At 33.0% G+C, this 21551-nt stretch overlaps 1 protein-coding gene across 1 annotated transcript; it reads right to left on the bottom strand.

Annotated features, from left to right (window-relative positions):
• Nucleotides 1–11143: 11143 nt before the first annotated feature.
• On the bottom strand, nt 11144–13299 carry LOC127748360 (polyadenylate-binding protein, cytoplasmic and nuclear-like). The gene is made up of 6 exons (XM_052262689.1): nt 13291–13299; nt 13096–13203; nt 11908–11991; nt 11586–11660; nt 11396–11505; nt 11144–11319 (listed from the first exon to the last, which is right to left on the bottom strand). The coding sequence occupies exons 1-6, from the start codon at nt 13297–13299 to the stop codon at nt 11259–11261; spliced, it is 447 nt and encodes a 148-aa protein (XP_052118649.1). The 3' UTR covers nt 11144–11258.
• Between the last annotated feature and the right edge of the window lie 8252 nt (nt 13300–21551).

Here is a 21551-nt window from a genome sequence, read left to right as displayed (position 1 = left end):
TTTGTACTCATCCTTGAATCTCCAAGGATCTTTGCCTCTCAATTGGTTAACAGAATTTCCAACCATCTTCACCAAACTTGGGTGAGGTTCTCCCCAAGATATGAGCTCCCAAAATTGGTCTTCATGTTGTGATCTGAGATCCCATATCTTATTTTCACACCCATCTTCCAGTTGATCATCATGATTCGACTTGGGTGGTAGGCATATATAATTCTCCTTTATACACCAAATTCTCCTTCTAGACCCATACAATTTAGCATTCCTCCAACCATAGTATTTATGCCTTAAGGGTTTAACCTTAATGAGCCTAACATTCTTTTTCCAACCATTACACCACTCCCTCTTACTCTTAACTCCACAAAGAGCTCTAAGTTGACCATCATTTTCAATCAAACCATATTCAAGTGAGAAAGTGAAGCTTAGGGATAGAAATTTTACCCACTTGAATGTTATGTTAGGTGATGGTGGCTTGGGAAGGGGGGCCTCCCCACACTTAGCCATTGTAATGTCTACGCTCTTGTGCTCTTCCCTTGTAACTTCCACCTCTTGACAACTTATATCAACTTCAACCTCTTCCTCTTGGTAGCTTCCTTCTAATTTGATATTTTCTTCGTGGCTTACCAAGGGTATGGGAGGTGAGGTATCTTCTTCCTTACCCTCTATGTCAAGCTCAATGGGAGAGGATTTAATTGTGGATAGGAACTCATCAATAATTGAATCCATCTCTTGATCAACCTCTTCAAAGTCTTCAACCATGATATGCTTTGGAGATTGCGCACCCTCCTCAACATCAATGTCAAGCTTCTTGGAAGAGTTTTCCATGATGCTACATTCCCATGGACTCTCAACGTCCCCTAAATCTTCAACCACTTCTTCCTTTTCTTCAATAACCATAGGCTCCTCCAATTGTTCTAATACAAAATAGCCTCCGTCATTTTCCACCGGGTTTTCCAATCTCTCCTTCATGCTATGATCTTCAATGGATTCTTCACATGTGGCCACGGAAGCACCTTGAGTGTTCAAAAATTTGTGGGCTAAGGTAGACACTACCTTGGTCAAGTTAGTCACAAATTCTAGGGTGTTCCTTTGCATATCCGCTTGTCCTTGAAGTAGCAATGTGAGAGAGTCATCTGTTGGGGCTTGAGGTGGATAAGAGGGTTCATTATTTTGGAGAGAGGGTTTATAGTAGGAAGTTGGTTCTTCTTGGTAAGGGTATGGAGATGGTGTGCATTGAGGTGGTTCTTGAGAGTAATTGTGTTGGAATGGTGTTGGTTCCATGTATGGTTCATATGGCTCATAAGGTGGTGGGTATGGTGGGTATGGTTGATAAAGATTGGGGTCATATGGAGGGTTTTGGTGATATGGGGCTTGTGAGCAAGGTGGTTTAAAATCATGTTGAGGGGGTGGTTCATAGGCATGTGGTAGTGGTTGTTGACAATCACAATAAGGGTTACCACATCCATTAGATTGATATGCATTAGGATAAGAGTTATACCCATAAGGAGTTGGAGGTTGTTGCCAAGAAGGTTGATCAATCCCTTGAGACTCTTCCCATCTTTGGTTGTGCCCAAATCCTTGATGCATATTACTATTGTAGTTCCCATTTCTTATAACATAATTTGAGCCAAACTCATAGCCAAAGTGAGGATGAGAATTCATAATAGCAAAGAAAACAAAAATTAACAAAGATAAGCAACGAAGTCCTAAACCTAACAAAAACTAACAAACAAGCAAAAGACAAACATATTCACAATATTCACAAAAAAAGACAAGCTATTTACAATATTCACATATATACAATAACCAATAACATAACACAATTGCAAGTCCCCGGCAACAGCGCCATTTTGATGATTAGATTTTTGACGGTTTAGAATTTCACTAATGAATTCTCGTTGTAAAGTATAGTTTCTAAACCAAACAATAATCCTTTCATACAAAAAGTTGTTTGTCACTAGTACAAACCCCTAAAATTTATAAACCGAAGTATTGAAACCTCGGGTCGTTCTCCCTAGGACTTACAATAAAGTGTCTTGTTATTGGTTGTGAGTTATTTTGGGGTTTTTGAGATTTTATGCAAGAAATATAAATGGTAAAGGAAATAAACTAACACTAACAAAGCTCTTGGCAAGATATGAGAACTAGAAGTCCTATCCTAGTTATTCTCCTCAATTGTGATGAGAATTGTTCATTGCTCCCACTTAGTTAACCTCTAACCATGGAGGAAAGTCAAGTGGATGAATCAATTTGATTCCTCAAGTCCTAATTAGTAGTAAAGGAAAGTCAAATGAGCTATATCAATCCTAGTCCATAAGTCCTAACTCTCCACTAATTCAATTAGTGAGAACTAGAGTCAATGGCTCCCAATCATCAATCACTTGGACATTAGTAACTCAAGAGGTCCTAAGTTACCTTTCCAAGCCAAGAGTATAAAATCCTACCCTAAAATCCAACCAAGCATTTCATCAAACACTTGGAGGGTACAAAAGAAAAGCATAGTAAATTGATAACAAGAGTAGAATCTAACAACAATTATTGAAAAGAATTAACAACAACAATCAAGAAAATCACAATTATCATGAATTACCTCAAATTGCATTATTGAAAGAAAACAAAGGAACAACAATCTATCCAAAACAAAATGAAGAATTACAATTATTAAAGCACATAACTAGAAAAAGGAGGAGGAGAAGATTAAGAATTGGTAAAGGAAAAGTGAATCAAAGCATGAATTAAACCTAGATCTAAGAAGAGAGATTAACCTAAACCTAATCCTAATTCTAGAGAGAAGTGAGAGCTTCTCTCTCTAACTCTAACTACTTCTAAAACTAAAACTATGACTAATGATTAAAGTATCTCTAGTATATTGATTCCCCTTCAATCCTTGGCTTAAATAGCATCATAAATGAGTTGGATTGGGCCCACAAGGCTTCTAAAATCGCTGGCCACGTGTTGCATTAAGTGGGTCATGTGCCACCATCGGCGCGTCCGCGTACCGTGCGCGTGCGCGCCTCTATGCGCGATGCAACTATGGCAAATCTTATATCGTTTCGAAGCCCCGGATGTTAGCTTTCTAACCCAACTGAAACGGCATCATTTGGACCTCTGTAGCTCAAGTTATGGTCAATTAAGTGCAAAGAGGTCAGGCTTGACAGCTTTTTGGTTCCATCATTTCTTCATGAGTTCTCCAACTTTACATGCTTTTTCTTCATTCCCTTGATCTAATCTTTGCCTCCTAAACCTGAAATCACTTAACAAACATATCAAGGCATCTAATAGAATCAAGGTGAATTAAATTTAGCTATTTTAGGTCCTAAAAAGCATGTTTTCACTCTTAAGCACAATTAAAGGAGAATATACAAAACCATGCTATTTCATTGCATAAATGTGGGTAAAAGGTTATAAAATTCCCTAAAATCACTACAAGATAAACCCTACAAATGGGATTTATCAACTATATCTACAACGCGACTGTTTTTATGACATTCTTTACTGGCAAAAATCCTTAACGTCAGATCCTCACTGATATCTCCTTTAATTCTTGAGCTGCAGAAACTCCATCAAATCCAGCCGAATGCTACCTAAAATAAACAAAATTGTAAAGACTCAAAGTAGCATCCATATTGGCTAAAAGATAATTAATTCTTTATTAAACTCAATAAATTAGATGCAAATTCACTAGGAAAAGATAGGAAAGATGCTCACGCATCATAACTCCGACGCTATTTGGCGCCAATTTTTTGCGGTTTCCCACCGAAAGTTACCGGCAGATTTACCGTCGGAAGAGAGACTATCTACTAGTAATTATTTGACATGACGAATTTCTCATCAAACCCATTGCTAAATTCGCCTCTAAGTCCGACGGTAATTGTCATCGCTAAATTTGATAGTAAATCCGACGGTTCTCAGCGTTTTTCTTGTAGTGTTTACTAACATTATTTACAAATTAGTTATCTATAAATGTTATTAATAAGTTTAGGTTTAATTACTCTGTTGGTCCCTATAGTTTTGCAAAATTTTTAATTAGGTCCCTGTAGTTTTTTTCCTTTTAATTGAGTCCTTACACCAATTTTTTTAATTCAGTTCCTACACTTTTTCCCTTTTATTTGGATCCCTACACCAAATTTTTTTTAGTTTGGTCCCTATTAAATTAAGCCAATTACTATCAAGAGGGACCTAATTGAAAAAAAAAATTAGTGCAGGGACCCAATTAAAAAAAAAGTATAAGGACCTAATTGAAAATTTTGCTAAACTATAGGGACCAACAGAGTAATTAAACCTTAAGTTTATTTATTTTCTCAATCCTATTTAGTTTGAAGTAAATTTAAAATTTTATTTTTCAAAACACTCTTTATCTCAATGCATAATTCTAATAGATAAAAAAAGTTATTTCTTCAATCTTATATTGAATATTTTTAATTATTTTTAATTTTATTATTCTTTTAAAACTATTAGTTTTTACTTTGATTATCATATATCATATCATCATATCATATGCTATCCTTTTCTCTTATCATTTTTTATACATATATAACTATTATTATCTCACCGTCACTATTATGTTGCCTTGTTTTATTCTCTTTCCTTATTTTTTTTTCTTCCATTCATCACAACCACAATTAGTTACCACCATATCATTATCGCAACACTCATGGTTATTTATCACTTTGATCCATAACTACCTATTGTGTTAACTTTTGAGTGGTTGAAGATTTGCCAAAAAAAAAGAACTTTTTTGTTTGATTTAGATATCTATATGTATAACTATTATATAGATACTTATTTTCACACTTGCTTGTTAAGTCATATTTTATTGTTTTAAGAAAAAATTTAAAATATCAAGCATTCAATATTTTTGTTCAAATTATCAAATTTGTCAATAATTTATAAAAAAATATCAAATATATTATATCTTCTTAAAAAAATAATATTATATTAATACTATTATTTTTGCTACTATTAACATATACAACTGACCTATAAAAAATTTGACATTGTTGAGTAACTCTCTTGCTCTCAATACTATTTATAGTAATTTTTAACCTTTCTCTAAATCTAATATATCAACTTCTATTTCTCTAAATAATAAAATTGTTAAGATTTTTGTAAAGTTTTATTTAATTTTAAAAACAGAATAGCAACTACTATATTGTTAGTTTTTTTCTAATATTTTTAGAAAATTAATTTTTATATTTTTAAATTATAAATTTGAGATAAAAATAAAAAATAATAAATTGTTAATAAGTAAAAAAAATTATAAGATCATTACATTGTTATTATGTGTAAAAATCAAGACAAAAATCTATAAATATATGTAAATTTATTTATTTTCTCAATCTTTTTTAATTTGAAGCAGATATAAACATTTAGGTTTAATTTTGATGGCTAAAATTTTTTATTTCTTTTAATTTTATATTCAACATCTTAAATTATCTTCAGTTTTATTATTTTTTTTAGAATTTTTAATTTTTATTTTTATTATTCTTTTTTCTTACCATTCTCTATACACATATCTATTATTGTCTTACCACCATTATTATGTATTGGTTTATTCTCTCTTCCATCTTCTTTTCTTATTCTCCTTCCATCTTCTCTTTTTCAATCACAATTAATTACTACTATGTATTAGTTCCTAATTATTACACTTAAAGATGAATACTACTTTAATTATCACTTGTATTAGTTTATGATTTATTACACTCCTATAAATATAATGAAAGAGTAAATTTAATTTTTTTTATTATGAGTTTATTATCTAGTGCATAAAAATAGTACTTTTTGGTTTAATAAAATTAAAACAAAGCACAAAAATAAGCATACAAATTAAAAAAAAAATAGAGGACTCTAGAAAAGTATAATGTTAAATTTTATACCATTATGTATCAGAATAGTAGAATTTGTTACGGTATAATTTTTTTATACCACATAACAAAAAACTTGAATTTTATATCTGCTTTTTATTACTTATTTTACTTATCTATCTATGGTTGTTTAAATTAAACTTTATAGTTATTGAGTCATATTTTTTTAGATAAAAAAATTAGTTATAAGCCATTTTTATTTTTTATAAGAGTACATCTATTATATCATAATTTTAATAATTAATGTAAAGTTTAAAAAATTAAATAAATTATATTTATTTCGAATCATTTAAAAGTAAACTTAAATTCTTCAATAATAAACTTAAATTCTTCTATAATAAGTAATTTTTGAATTATTTAATTTATAAAGAAGTCACATCTTTTATTTATCCTAGAAATTAACAACTAAAACTAATATTAATAATTTTGAGAATTAAAATAACATACAAAAATAAACTTTGAATAAAAATACAAAATTTTGAATTTCAAAATATAAAAGGTTATAAAATAAAAAATTACTTTAATATAATTTTTATAAGAGTACTCCATGAAATGTTTTTTATAAGGAAACAAATTTGTTAAATTACATGCCCAATACTCTTTATTAAAGTTAGAGAAAATACTAGTTGTCCTTTAGCTTTTAGTCTTTAATTAGTCTTTTAATTTAAATAATATTATTTAATTAAATTTTAATTAAAACACATTCTTTGTAGATAAACATGTTGGTAATAAAAATTAATTTAAATTTCAAATACTAAAATTTCTCTAACTTTTTACTCACTTCATAAAATAGTTACTTTATCATTTTTTCATTCTCTCTGTGCTCCTCCCTTTCTTTCTCTCGCAGTGACGAACCCAGAAAATTTTAGAAGTGGGGACAAAAATATATATCTTAAAATAAATTTTTTAACATTGTTAATTATACTAAAAATATAACGGAGATATAAAAATTAAAAAGAATTAATGAACATTCTTATTATTAAAATACTTTAATTTAATTTTGATATACTATCAAATTAAAAATTTTATGCATTTATTTAATTATGTATTATAATTAAAAAAATAATATTTTATATTCATCATGTAAATAATTATCTAAAAAATAAATATAATTAAATGATTATGTAAAAATATATACATATTTTAATATATCAAAATTAATTCTATGCTTTTAAATAATTATTCTACTACTTATTATAATTTTTAATATTAATTACCTCTCATTCAATTAGAAAGTTTATTCGTTATAATATTTATGACATAAAATATTCTTTAATTTAAAATAGTTGTTATAAATAATATTATTTATGATATAAAATTAAAAATTTTTTATATAATATTAAAATAACCTGCTCTCTCGTATGTTCTTTTCTTTCTCTTTCTCACGTTCTTTACAAAAAATTCTATAGAAGAGTACTAGTCTGATAAACCACTATTTCATGGTTTATCTTGTGCTAATTTGAGTTGTTTTTATCAATTCTTTACTCACTTATTCATATGATTTGCATGATTTTACAATTCCTTCTTAATTTTGTGCTATGATTGAAAACATGCTTCTTTGGGCCTTAAATTTGCTATGTTTAATCCTCTCTTATTATCATTCGATGCTTTGATATGTGTGTTAAGTAATTTCAGAGTTTATAGGGCAGGAATGGCTTAGAGGATGGAAAGGAAGTATGCAAAAGTGGAAGGAATCCAGCGAGCAGCGACGCGCACGCATGGTTCACGCGTGCGCGTGACATGGAGAAAATTGCAACGACGCGTTCGCATGCCTGACGCGTACGCCTGGATTGGAGTTCTGCAATATGATGCGAGCACGTGCTTGACGCGAACGCGTAACACGCCAAAACGACCAGCGACATAAACGCGTGACTGATGCATACGCGTGACATGCGCGATCTGCAGAATTAACAAAAATCGTTAGGGGCAGTTTATTTTCCTGTTCCCTATTTCAAAAATCCAAAAATATACCTGTTTCCATAACCAAAAATAACACACCTCCCTGCAATTCCTTAAGAGATGACCCGATATTTGAATACTTCGGTTTATTTTTATTGGGTTTGCTTTAGTGACAAACAAGTTTTTGTACGAAAAGATTTTTTGCTGGTTTAGAAGCTATACTTTCAACGAGACTTTAATTGTGAAATTCTAGACCACGCAAGAATTCATTCGTCATAGTCCTCTGTAGGTAAATTTTCTACTTCATACTTATTATTAGTATTATTATTATTATTATTATTATTATTATTATTATTATTATTATTATTATTATTATTATTATTTTCAAGTTTATAAATTAAGTTCTAAATTCGAAAAAATTTTGTAATATCTATCTAATATCATTCAATTGATTGATTATTAATTATTTGTTAGTTACATTTTTCTATTTTTAATATTTTCACGTTTTGAAGTACGAAAATAAAAATATATGTGAGTTACTTAATCACTTAGTCTTCTAAATATTTAGTTTGCGAATTTGGATTGAGCAATTCACAATAAAAAAAATAATGACTATGTAAAAGGAAAAAAATTGTTGCGGAAATAAAAATTCACTTTTGTTTCCCATAATTGCCTCCACGTATATTGTGAAGATTTTATTTATGCAACTGCCGGTTGGTGTTAGAGATTTTGATGTTGATGGTTAAGATTAATACCACAATGTCTATAGTTTTCAACAATTTTTTTATTATTAGTTAGACTTTTTTATTACTTATTTAAACATTAACGCATTTAAAATTACTAAATGTATCACTACAAGAAACATCGTTAAAATCGACGACCAAATCGACAGCTAAGCCGTCGATAATATTAAATTTCGACGGCAAAGTGGACGCAGGAGATGGTCGCTATTAAGCTTGTTGATTTTTTAAAATTCTATTAAAATCGACGACTTGCTTTGTCATCGATAATAATATAATAAAATCGACAGTTCTTTCGTCTATAATATGATTTTGAAAATTCTACCTACTTACTAAAATCGACAATGTTGCCGTCGATTTTATATATTTTATTATATAAAATCGACGGCACTTATGTCAGATATTTGTTTCAAATAAATCGGCAACATTTTTGCCTATAATATGCTTAATAAAATTGATAATAGCGCTGTCGATATTTGATTCAATAAAATCGACAACAGTTTCGTCTAAAATATTCTTAATAAAATCGACCGCAATATTTGATTCAATAAAATCGACACAGTTATCGTCGATTTTAATAGTTATATGTTTTAATTATTTTTTTCATTTGAAAAATAGTGAACAATTAATGCAAATAACTTTTAAATATATAAATAAAATTTATACAGAATATTAGATAACAAGACAAATAAACTTTTAAATATAAATATAAAATTTATACTAAATATTAGATAATGAGTTTACAAATTTATCAAAGTAATAAATAATCCTCTAACATAAAAACTCAAAATAAGATAAATAATTAAATTTAGACTTATATTCATTTAAATTGCAATCTACTAATAATACAAAATATTTAAAGTAAAGTAATTAAATAGCTTGGATCACTCTGCACACCATGTGAGGCAGTGTTGGAAGATTTATTGGCTTGTTGAGTGCATGATCTTGGCACACCCGGAGTAGGCATGATGTGAATTTGAGGCTCCCCTTTCGGCCTCGGCCTCGGCCACGGCTGCGATCTCCGTCTCTACCAACTATATCCTGTACACATTTTATTAAAAGGTAAAATAGAAAATTAAAGAAAATTTATTAAAATGACATTCTTTAACAATTCATAATATATTCAGATACATACCTTAACTAAACTTGTGATCTGTCAAATTTAGGAGGCAAGTCCATATGCTTTCTATAAAGGACCATTAAAAGGAAAAGTGATCTGTCAGGTAAACACTAGTGTCAGAGTCCAAGAGGAGAAACAGACTTCACAAATAAGCTGAAATGGATTTATCAATCATCCAATATATTTCTTATATCAATCATATAAAGCCCTTCTGTTCTGAAACCATATAGTAACTTGCCTTGGCTGCAATCCAAGATCTCTTGCTAGCTGAATCTTTTTCTTTGGCTCAAGCTTGGACTCTGACTCAAATATGCACTCAAGTGATCTAATTTGCTCATCACTGAACCTTCTCTTGTTCTCTATCTTACTCTTTTTCTTCTTAGCATTTTTGTTCTGTGGTAGTGCTACTCTAAATATGTGAAACTTTCAACATTCTTCCCTTTAGATGCTTGAATATACTCATCATCACCATCCATCATATAGTCTAGTGGGTTCAAAATGGATGATGATTTTAATTTCAAAGTCTATGGAATTGGAATTATTGGTTAAAAATAGACAAATATGTTTGTCACCAACATAGAAAATATGATGAAAAATATAGTTTTAAAAGACTAGTGGGGGGATCAGGTGCAGAATATATAGCAATAAAGAAAGCATGTTATGTTTATGTGAATGGTAAGGTTATTGTTGGAACTTGCAAATGAAGGATCATATGGACCTATGGGATTAGATACCGTATGGCTCTTGATGTCTTTGGTTCTCTGTAGGAAGAAATTACATGTGATAACCTATTTTTATGATATTTTTTATTAAAAGAAATAAAGAAGAAATGTTAAAGAAGGAAACCTTTTGTGGTAATGATAGCAACTTCCGTATATGTTAATACTAAATAGTTTTGAATGAAGACTAAGCTAAGTTTCAGTGCATCTTCTTAGTGCTACTAGCCATGTTTGGATTCTTTACTCTTACACCTCCCTTAAGGCTACTAGCCATGTTTGAATTGTCTTAACTCATCCTAAAGAAAAAAAAAAACACAAAATCACATTTAAACAAAAACAAAAAATAATTTGTGCTCTGTTTAGACTGCAAGATCGTTTTATAAAATACAATTTTTATACCATATTGACAGCAGGACCTGTTAGCAATGAACATATTGACAGCAGCACCTGCGTAAAATCATTAGCTTTAACAATAAGCATTTATACAACATATCATATCATAAAATAGAAGAAGAAAAATATGTCCATGCATGCATTATCTTGGATATGGTAAGAGCAGGACTCTATTGTTCTTTCAGTATATCTAGGCAAATATTGCCATTACTATTTATTTTGGGATGGAATACCTTGGTCCTGAATGCAACCTGTAAAAGTTTCACAATTTTTTATATTAATCAGATTCATTCAACCTTTTACTAATTATTGTACTATTTATTCTTCATCCACTTCCCACAGAAAGGACTAATCCTTTTAAGGTTAAGCCTATAGTATAAGACTCCATACATACTGCCAATGATCCAACCCTTTATGATTAAGTTATAAACAAGTTTTGTAATGAAAGTTACCCTTCTAACTAAAGCTGCTTTGAATTTAAAATAAGCTTATCAAGTAATTCGCCAAGCTTGTCGAGTAAGGTTGCTTAGGCTGCTGCTGAAGTTGGCAGTAGTTTGTGTTTGAGAGAACACTGCACACTGGATTTCCTATAAGACTGAAATTCAAGAGATCAAACATTTAAAGATATTATACACAAATCTTCAGACAAAATATATCACTTACCAAGCCACCACCTTCATCATCATTAAGATCACCAGTATTTCCTCCAACTTCTTGCATTCCAGAAGCTGAGTGTTTGAGTGCACATTCTCCAAAACAAGCATGAGCTCAAACTTCACCAAAATATAAAATCTAACTTGAGTCAAACAAGGACCAATAAACTCAGATCTAAGGACAAAACAATAGTACGTACCTTGATTGTCCTGCCACCAATTTCCAATTGACCATTCAAGCTCTGTGCATTTCTCGCATTTTCAAGGCGTGCAAACTACAATAAACAATGGTTCAATCAACTGACAATGTTAGAAAAAATTGTAATTTTATATAAGACTAGTCTCTCAAGTCCTGCAGACTGCAGTTCAATACAATCAAAGCTTCTGCATAGACTATGGGCAACCTCTTCAAATATTACTATAACATATAATTTTAGAAAAGGAAAAGTTATAAAAACATAAAAGGAAGATGCAACCAAAATTGAATGCATTTAACTAGACAAAAAAGTCATGATTAATCACCTGCACAAAGCCAAAACCTTTGCAGTTTTCACTTTCATCAAGATGCAGCTGGACAAGCTCAACCTGACCAAATGCTTCAAACACCTAAAAAATGAGACCAAGGAAGACAAGAGAATAACACAGGCAATCAGAAGGGAAAGATTGGACTCAAAAATAATAAATCAATAAACTGTGAAGGAAAAACAAGATCTTGAGTTCAACTAATTGACAAAGAAAGGGAAGAGAAACAAAAACACTAGATACATTCTAAGTACACGAGTCTAGCTCATTCTACAATCAGAATTTCATCATATCATGACGACCCCTTACGGTCTATTAAATCTAGAGACTCATTTAGAAGTGACGAATTGTACATAGGCCAAAAGAATGAAATCACTTTCATGTATAGTTTATAGTTTTATAAAGATGTCCCTAGTGACGAGACTAAATTAAAGGTACTAATCACCAATAACACGATGGAACAGAGCACAAAAAATCCATCATATCCATGCTGTATAGAAATGACAAGAATCAAAGTGTACTGAATTTGGATGTATAACCTATCGTTGTCCAAATTGGCACAACATAATCATCCATGTCAAGAGTTTCTAGATCTCATGAGTCTATGAATAATGATAAAAAATCTGTAGTTATAACTATCAATCAAGAGAAAAGCAAATATGCTTCAATATAATTTCATGTTGCTAGCTAATAAAATAATACATCACATTGAAACATACGTGTTTGGTTGAATCAAAACCTCCACATAAAGAGAATTTCCTATGCTCTCGTCCTAGATTTTGTACCATGAAAAAGTGAGGTGGGCCAACTCGTCAATAAATTTGGCCTGTATATAAGAGGACACACCAAAATTATTCAGACACAATTGGTAATTGGTTTCAATTGGACATGCCTAAAATTTGTATTAACCGTGTTTATACTTACTACATATTCATCCACTTTCATCTTATGATTACTAAGAGGGGGTCTAAATAGGGAGTTAAGAGCAAAGAATGTCGAACTTTTTGGATAAAAAGCATACAACCACCAGTGATTTTTCAGGTAGATGGGTACAAAGAACTGCATCATGGTTATGTCATATTTTTCAATACTCTTACAAAGATAAAAAAGGGATGCACAAAAAATTTTTTATACTTGTTGGATGTAATATTTTTTAACATATATCGTATGTCTCTTGGCCGCCTTTACCTTGTTGAACAAATGGATTTCGTTCCCCCAGCATTGTGTTAACCCCACATACTTTGAGTTGTATTTGTCCTCAAATTTTTCAACATTCATCGGTGTCATAACCCGTCCCTATACATATTTAGTCCGGATTAGTTTATTACTAAGTGTATCGGTGTAAACACAAGTAAAAAGTAAATTGATAGGTGTTCATCCTACCAGTGTCATTGGGTTAACACAGTAGAATTCTTCTTAAAACCCTCTTGGCTGGGAGCTCATTAAAGATGGCACACATGCACTCTATCACCTGCACATGTATAAAAGCATAAAGGGAAAAAAAAGGTAACAAAATAGGTTAAAATCCTATGTACATAACTATTCTTTTTTAGATTGTTTACCCGACCGTCGACCCATTCCCTCCTTTTTAATGTCTTTAGACCTCTTCATGTTAGTTCCAACGTATAGTGCGTGAGGTACCACATGATAACTTCATCTAACGGATTGTTGTCATTTATTACCCTATCTGTATACATTCTCTTTTGCATCGTCATCAAAATTGGGTGGGATTGTAACTGGAGCAGGCGTTGGCGGAGTGTTATTGACAGATGTAGATTTTGAGGGAAGCCTATTGTAACACTCTACCACACAGAGGTTTACACCTAGGATGTAAAACAGAGGTGGCGAGGGGCTACGACTTCTAAAAGTAAAAAAAAATATATACATAATATAGTGAAAAAGATTTATAACTAGGAGCCTTTGAGAAAGGTTAAAATCGAAAATGGTAAAATGAAAAGCACAAAACTCACGCTACGTAAATGAAAAATGGAAAGATAAGAGAAGCTAATATAGATATAATCAAAAGAGAGCTCCAAGGTACAAATATCAAAACTCAGGACTCGGCTCGTGAAAACAAACCGGCTTGAGCACATAAGTATATAACATATATATAAGAGAACCCAAAATAAGCCCAAGATACAGAGTTACAAAACCTATTTCTCAAAAATAACCTCTAAGAAGAAGTTAATACATCAATACATAAGTAGTGGAGATAAAAGTATCTACATATATACATATATTCAAGTAAAGTCCCAAAGACAAGAATCTCCGCTATCAGAAGCTTTCAGTATGCCTCAGCGAGGTGCCTCACGTCCTGCATCTGAAAACTACAAATATGTATGGGATGAGAACCGGAGGTTCTCAACATGGTAACATTGCCCACATAATTAACATATAAGATCTCGGGAAAGCCGAAGGCAATCCTAAAACTTTCGACAATAGATTCAAACTTAAAACAAACATTTTAAACCATAAACAGAGTAAGGTATCTAAGGATTCCTGGTTCTATCTAACTTCCTAACTTAACCCCTAAGCTCTTCATCTCTTTCTCCAATCCTCCGAAACACCAATGCACAGACAGACAAAGCAGACAAGGTAAGCACAAGTAGATATTCAAACATAGAAAATATAGCAAATAAGTATAGATATTCAAGTTAGTAAACCCAAGTAGTGCAAACCAAACAAGGTACATAAATGCATATCATACATGCCTTTCCTACTGGCCATGAGCTCACGTGTTGTTACTTTGCCAGAGCCCGATACATTCGGTAGCTAACTCGAATATCATTCTCTTGAAAACCGGTGGGTGGTACACCACCATGAACCTCACCATTGCGAGCGGTACACCACCGCGAACCTCGCAAGATCTTCAATTTGAAAAACAACACACACATGTGAGCGGTAAACCACCGCGAACCCCACATAACATTCTCTTTTAAAAACATGTGGGCGGTACATTACCATGAACCTCACATACATTCTCTTTCTTTTAAAAATATGTGGGCTGTACACCACCATGAACCCCACCTACGCCTCAACAATGGGCATGTGGTAAACCACGACGAACCTTGCCAGGTCAAGCTCAAAAAAATTTCATATTTAAACCTCTTTCTTAATATTTCACCAACCTTTTATCATCAAGTACTACAACAGTACATTCTCAAATAACATTTGATAATAATATAGGAATGTTTTTTTAGATCCATACCTAAGGTAACCAAAATAACATTGGCATCCTAATTTCAATTTTTTTTAAAAAAAAACCAAATGAATTCAAAATTGTACAAACTTTATTTTCAGGCAACTGTCTCGGATTAAGCTTTCTAATAAATGAAAAATCATAATTTTCTGATCAATCTAGCCTTAGAAATAGAAGAAAAACCGTGCCTGTTCTGCATTACTTAAAAACCAGAAAAATAGCAGTAGTGTGTAATATTCAATATTTCATATAAAATTCAAATTAATTCCAACCACCTTCAAAAATAATATGTTTAAACTTAACTTATCCAAGTTTCTTTCTCAATTAGTTCCAGGTCAATATCATTTTTAATGAAGAAGTTACATAATTTAAAAGTTAGATAGAAATAATTCAAAATCTGTTTTTAAAAATAAAGTAGCTTAGTATCTTTCAAATTGTATAACTTTTACTAAAAAACTTTAATTAGGCTAAACTTTGGTTTGAAAATTCTTAACTTTTCTAGAAACAAGTGTGTCTTGGTTACAACCCAATTGCTATTCAATTCTAAAAGTTACAAGCTTTGGAATTTGATGCATAACTTGCTGAAAGCTGATTCTTTCCGGCTTTGATCACAAGTTTTCCGAAATTCACAACTCCCAATCCTTAACTCCTAAAATTCTGAAATTTTAGAGCAATAAACCAAGTTAATCAAATTTTAAAACAAAATTAGTTTCACTCCAAAACTCAGCTCGTAAGAGTCGCAGAAAGACAAACAAGTTGCTGCCCTTTTTGAACTTCTATGCTGCAGGACAGATTTATCAACTTAACTTTAAAAATTCGCCATAAATTATACATTTAACAAAAATGCCTCAAATTTTCAAGTCCAATTCTCTATGTTCCCAAGCTTAATCCAGACTTGGTCCCACACAATTCTGATCATCACAGAATTAGTTATAACTTTTTAAATTTTCTAACTTCGTTTAAAAGTAATGCAGAAAATCAAATTTCATAATTCAACTTTGAAAAATCATAACTAATTCTCTAGTTAATACGAAACCTTTAAAATTGAATATTGATAACTATATTTGTTATATTTTGCTTAGCTTTAAGTCTTATATAATTCCAATCACTATTAAGATGCCGGTTCACTTTCAAGGTTGCCGTTTCATTTCAAAACTTCATATTTTCAACAAGTAGTTTAGTATTTCAAAATTCAACCCCTTTAATACTTCTCAAAATCAATTCCAAATCAAATACCAACCAAATTCATCACCATCACAATACATCAATAACCATCTCAATGACAACAATCTAATATAATCATCAAAATTCAGAAATTCTCAACAATTGGTCATCAAACAATTCCCAATCCACATAATCAATCAATATCACTAATCAACAATTCAACTCTTGTCTTACGGTCAATTAACATATGTTTTCACGATGCATTATATTTTAATTATGAGAAATTGAAACCATACCTTGGCCAATTCTCCGATAACTCCGGAACACCTCTCTTATATACCACAGCCCAATCTTTGAAATTCCATCACCTCTTCAAGCAAAACCCAGCCTCCAAGGCTTGATCACAAGCTTCCCAAATTCTTAAATTAACTCCAGTCAATAACCAATTTTAATCTAACAACACATTTATCATCACAATCAATATAAAGCTAACTAACTCAACATTTCAAAAGGGTTTGTGGGTGCTTACCTGACCCATAGCTCTAATGAGCTAAACTCGACAATACCCGCAAGTTAATTCGAACCTAAACACCAAAATTAAACAAAATTCAATATAGATTCTCATTGAATTTAGAAATTTGGGAAGGAGAGTTCTGAAATTGAGAAGTGGGTTTCATAGCTAATAAAGGGCTGGGCTTTGTAGAGCTCAACGCTGCGGTCGCGTGGCTGCAAACGGTGTGGCGATCAGAACTTCGAATTGAAAGTGACGATGAATTGAAAATTGAAAAGGGGTTAGGTTTTGGTGGATTCTTCAATCTTCTTCTCAGTGCTAGAAATGGAGCAATGAATGGTAAATTGGCTGAAGTGAAGTATTATATATGTTGGGCCTTGGGTCCGGTCCAACCGGTTTGGTCCGTTCGGCCTAATCTTGGGCCAAATTCTTTAAAATTGGTGTCAAAATTTTTATTTTAATTAGCTCTATCCTATTAAATTATAAAAATCTATTTTCTAATTTTTTTTATTAATAGATAATTTATTAGCTAATTAGTTACTAATTTTGCAGATTTTACATCCTATCCATCTAATTTAGAATTTTGTCCCCAAAATTCAACTACTTACTACCAAGCGCGGTTAGTCATCTCTCATCCTAGTTCAAATCCTCCGGTATGCTTCTCTTCTCCGACTTGATTTTCATGTTGCCTTTACTAATGAGACCTCCTATCTTTGAAGTTTCTTAATGTTGACATTGTCAATCCTAATTGGAGTCATTCAAAATTCTAGATCTTCTTGAACTGAACTGGTTAAGGTTCTCAGACATAAGTTGCATGGAAAAATACATTTCTAGGGCTGCGAGGTAAGGAATCCGTTGCGCAGGTTCAAAAGTACGGTAATAAAAATACTTGAGATACTACTAGTTCAATTTGTTTTAATACCTCAAACGGCCCAACATACTTCGGGTTAAACTCCTTTATGTTGATTGCTCATCCGTTATCAGTTGTCAAAGTAATTTTCAAGAATACACAACTTCTCCTCCTTTTGACTCTCTAGGTTCCCTCTCTGGTCGGCGGAATTTCTCTGACGGCTTTGCACAATTTGAACTCTTAACTCAAATTTCATTTAGTTCTTCTTTGTTGTTTCGACTATCAGTCCAATGTCTAAAACACTTAATTTCTCCGGGTCCACATTAATACAAAAGCAATTAGCACCCTACCTCAAACTCCTGATATTTGGTATATAAGTCCTCTCTTTAACCCTCTATATTCTTCCCCTATTCTTCTTGCTCTTTCCTTTACTTCTTTGGTCAACGGACTTCAACATTCTTGGTAGTTCCTTATCCTCTTACTGTGCTTTCCAAACCCTCTTGGCCTTACAATTTCTTGAAACTCATAATCGATCCAATCTAATACCTCCTGTTATTACCTCAACGCTCCACTTTAGACTACCAATCACTTAACATTTACTTCTCCTTATTCGTCCTTCATACAGCACTTGGAGACTTTGTACTGAGAGTGTCCATCACCACACAACAATGTTTCCTCTACGTGCCCCCAGAGTCCTTCGATAATACTTCGCAGTGTTTTCGAATGATTCGCTAGGTTCAACTATCACGAATGTTAGCTTTAAGGTTGATCTTCTTCTTGAGGTTCGATGGCTTTCTTTTGCATTCAGGTGTCTATATACACGGTATATCCCAGCATGACGACTTAATCCCGGGCAATACAGTAGGTAAGAACTAAGGTTCCAAACTCCACTTGATGTCGCATACTTACACTCCTTATCTCCTGCGTCCCGAATTCTTGCTTTAAGGAACTAGCGTCATGATTATTATATCAAGGAATTTGTACGAGGTATTAACTAAGTTTAAGTTGATTTCGAAAAGGATTTTAAGCTTAAAAGTGTTCAAACAACACAAGGGTATTTACTAAAAGCAGAAGGACATGTTGCAGGGTGATTAAACACAGTAAGGTTATGAAGAAGTGTATTATACTTTAAACAAATTTTCAAAATTCATGGATCATTTGTTCATATCGTAACAAGGTCAAGCTTACCGCGGAAAGGATAGATTCATGTGTGTTAGGAGTGGAGCTCAGAGATTGATCAGACCATCATTTAGGAATAAATCCAAGATAGAGCCTTGGTACAACTTCTAAAAGAAGGAATGGGTTGAGTCACGAAGATTTATTGACACAAAGCATGTGATAAAAATTGATTCGAACATTTGAAATAATCCCATGATACATGGTACGTTGGTAGCCCATACAACTCATCCAGTGGCAAGGAAGAAAAGAATTTTAAATTTAGCCGATATAAGTTAAGAAATTAGTATATTCGCATTCAAGTCATCGATAAAGCCTGGCACCTTTAACTCAAAGTTCTCATCTCTGTCATAAACTAAAACTAATTGCGGCATCCCAAGATCATAATCAGTAATTAAATTTAGATTAGCGATTTCGTGATTACTTCTGCCTGCCGACTACACCCAATCAGCGTCCTGAGTTCTCCGGTAGGGACAGTCCCTGGAGATATGACCTGGCATCCTGCATTGGTAATATAGTCCTAAACCCTTTTGGCAAAGCCCATTCGGGTGGAAACTTCCGCACCTTTGGTACCTCATATCCTCTGAGTAATTAGTAACTTGCTTCCCTCTATCATTCTTCCGGTGGCTACCACTCTCCTTAAACTCTTGGCCCCTCAGTGCAAAGTATCTGTCCTGATCTCTCCTAACAAAGGCTTGATGGTCATTCTTATCCAAGGCTGCCTTTCTCACATAATCCTCAGCAACTCGGCTCTTGTTTACCAATTCAGAGAAAGTTCGAATCTCTATAGGTCCAACTGAGCTTAGAATGTCACTCTGGAGTCCTCCTTCATATTTGATACATTTCCATTCCTCAAAGTCTCCCGGAGCAACTTGACAGATTCGAAAAAACCGACATAGTTCTTCAAATTTATTTGTGTACTCCGCAACAGACATTTGACCCTATTTTAACTGTAGCAACTCAAGCTCCTTAGCGTTTCTAGTAGAATTAGGAAAGTATTTCTGTAGAACTCAGTCCGAAACACACCTCAAGATATCACATTGCCATTTGGTTTTAGAACATGTCGTGTTCCCTACCACCAATATTGGGCTTCATCCTGTAATTGGTAGGTCACAAACTCCACCCATTGTTCCTTGGGAACCTGTTGTGCTTGCAAGGCCCGCTCCATTGCTTGGAGCCAGTTATCAGCTTCAGTAGGGTTTGTGATCCCTCTGAAGGTCAGAGGATGTACCTTCAAAAAAGTAGCTAAGGTCATCGGCCCATCATTTCCATTTCCGCCATTTCCATTATTAGCTTGATTTCCTAAAGCAGCAGTTGTGGCCTGCATAGCCGCAGCCATGTTCTCCAGGGCAACCATGAAGTTTGCGGGGTTGTTCGTATTTGTCTCGTGTTCCTTATTTTGATTCCTACTTCCCCCTTGCCCGCGACCGCGTCCACGAGTCGCCATCGGGTCTTGTTCACACCAAACAAGTGATATCAAGGTGATCAGTCTCAATATCGCGAGTTTAGAGCTTCAAAGTTCCAAATGCAAACTCATGAACCTTATGCCATGTTTATCAATCAGATATCCTAAATAGCACGAAACACAACTCAAAGTATACTCAGAAGCATAGTCAGTCCGTCCCTCATGCTCTATAGGAACGAACTGCTCTGATACCATAATGTAACACCGTACCACACAGAGGTTTACACCTAGGATGTAAAATAGCAGTGGCGAGGCGCTACGACTTCTAAAAGTAAAAAAAAAATTATATACATAATATAGTAAAAAAGATTTATAACTAGGAGCCTTTAAAGAAAGGTTAAAATCGAAAATGGTAAAATGAAAAGCACAAAACTCACGCTACGTAAATGAAAAACGGAAAGATAAGAGAAGCTAATATAGATATAATCGAAAGAGAGCTCCAAGGTACAAATATCAAAACTCAGGACTCGGCTCGCAAAAACAAACCGGCTTGAGCACATAAGTATATAACATATATATAAAAGAACCCAAAATAAGCCCAAGATACAGAGTTACAGAACCTATTTCTCAAAAATAACCTCTAAGAAGAAGTTAATACATCAGTACATAAGTAGTGGAGATAAAAGTATCTACATATATACATATATTCAAGTAAAGTCCCAAAGACAAGGATCTCCGCTATTAAAAGCTTTCAGTATGCCTCAGCGAAGTGCCTCACGTCCTGTATCTAAAAATCACAAAATATGTATGGGTGATAAACCCCAATTTGACGGTTTATCTTGTATTAAATTTAGAGTATTTTGATAACCTTTTGCCACATTTAGCCTATGAATTAGCATGGTTTTGTTATCTCTCCCACATTTATGCTTAAGTGTAAAAACATGCTTTTTAAGCCTTATTTTGATGAATTCTAATTTCTCCTTGATTCCATAAGATGCCTTGATGTGGTTGCTAGTAATCTCAGGATTGAAATAGGCTAGTCATGGATCAAAGGAGCAAGGAAGGAAGCATACAAGTGGAGAGAAGCATAAAAAGTCAAAGAAGCAAAGTCAGCCAAGCACGTGCACGCGCACAAGGCGCTCGCGCGTACATTATAGAATCGACCAGGGACGCGCACGCGTACCGTGCGCACACGCGCCGGTGACAGCACATGACTTCATTAATGCAACACATGCCTGGCGATTTGAGAGGGTTTCTGAACCCATTTTTGGCGCCAATTGCTGATAGGAAGGAATAAAAGGATCAAGGATTGAAGGGGGAGGCAATTATTGAATCTAAG

The sequence above is a fragment of the Arachis duranensis genome, chromosome 1 (genome assembly GCF_000817695.3).
Source record: "Arachis duranensis cultivar V14167 chromosome 1, aradu.V14167.gnm2.J7QH, whole genome shotgun sequence".
Taxonomy (NCBI): domain Eukaryota; kingdom Viridiplantae; phylum Streptophyta; class Magnoliopsida; order Fabales; family Fabaceae; genus Arachis; species Arachis duranensis.
The sequence above is the reverse complement of the archived record's forward strand: the minus strand, read 5'-3'. Positions and strand labels throughout refer to the sequence as shown.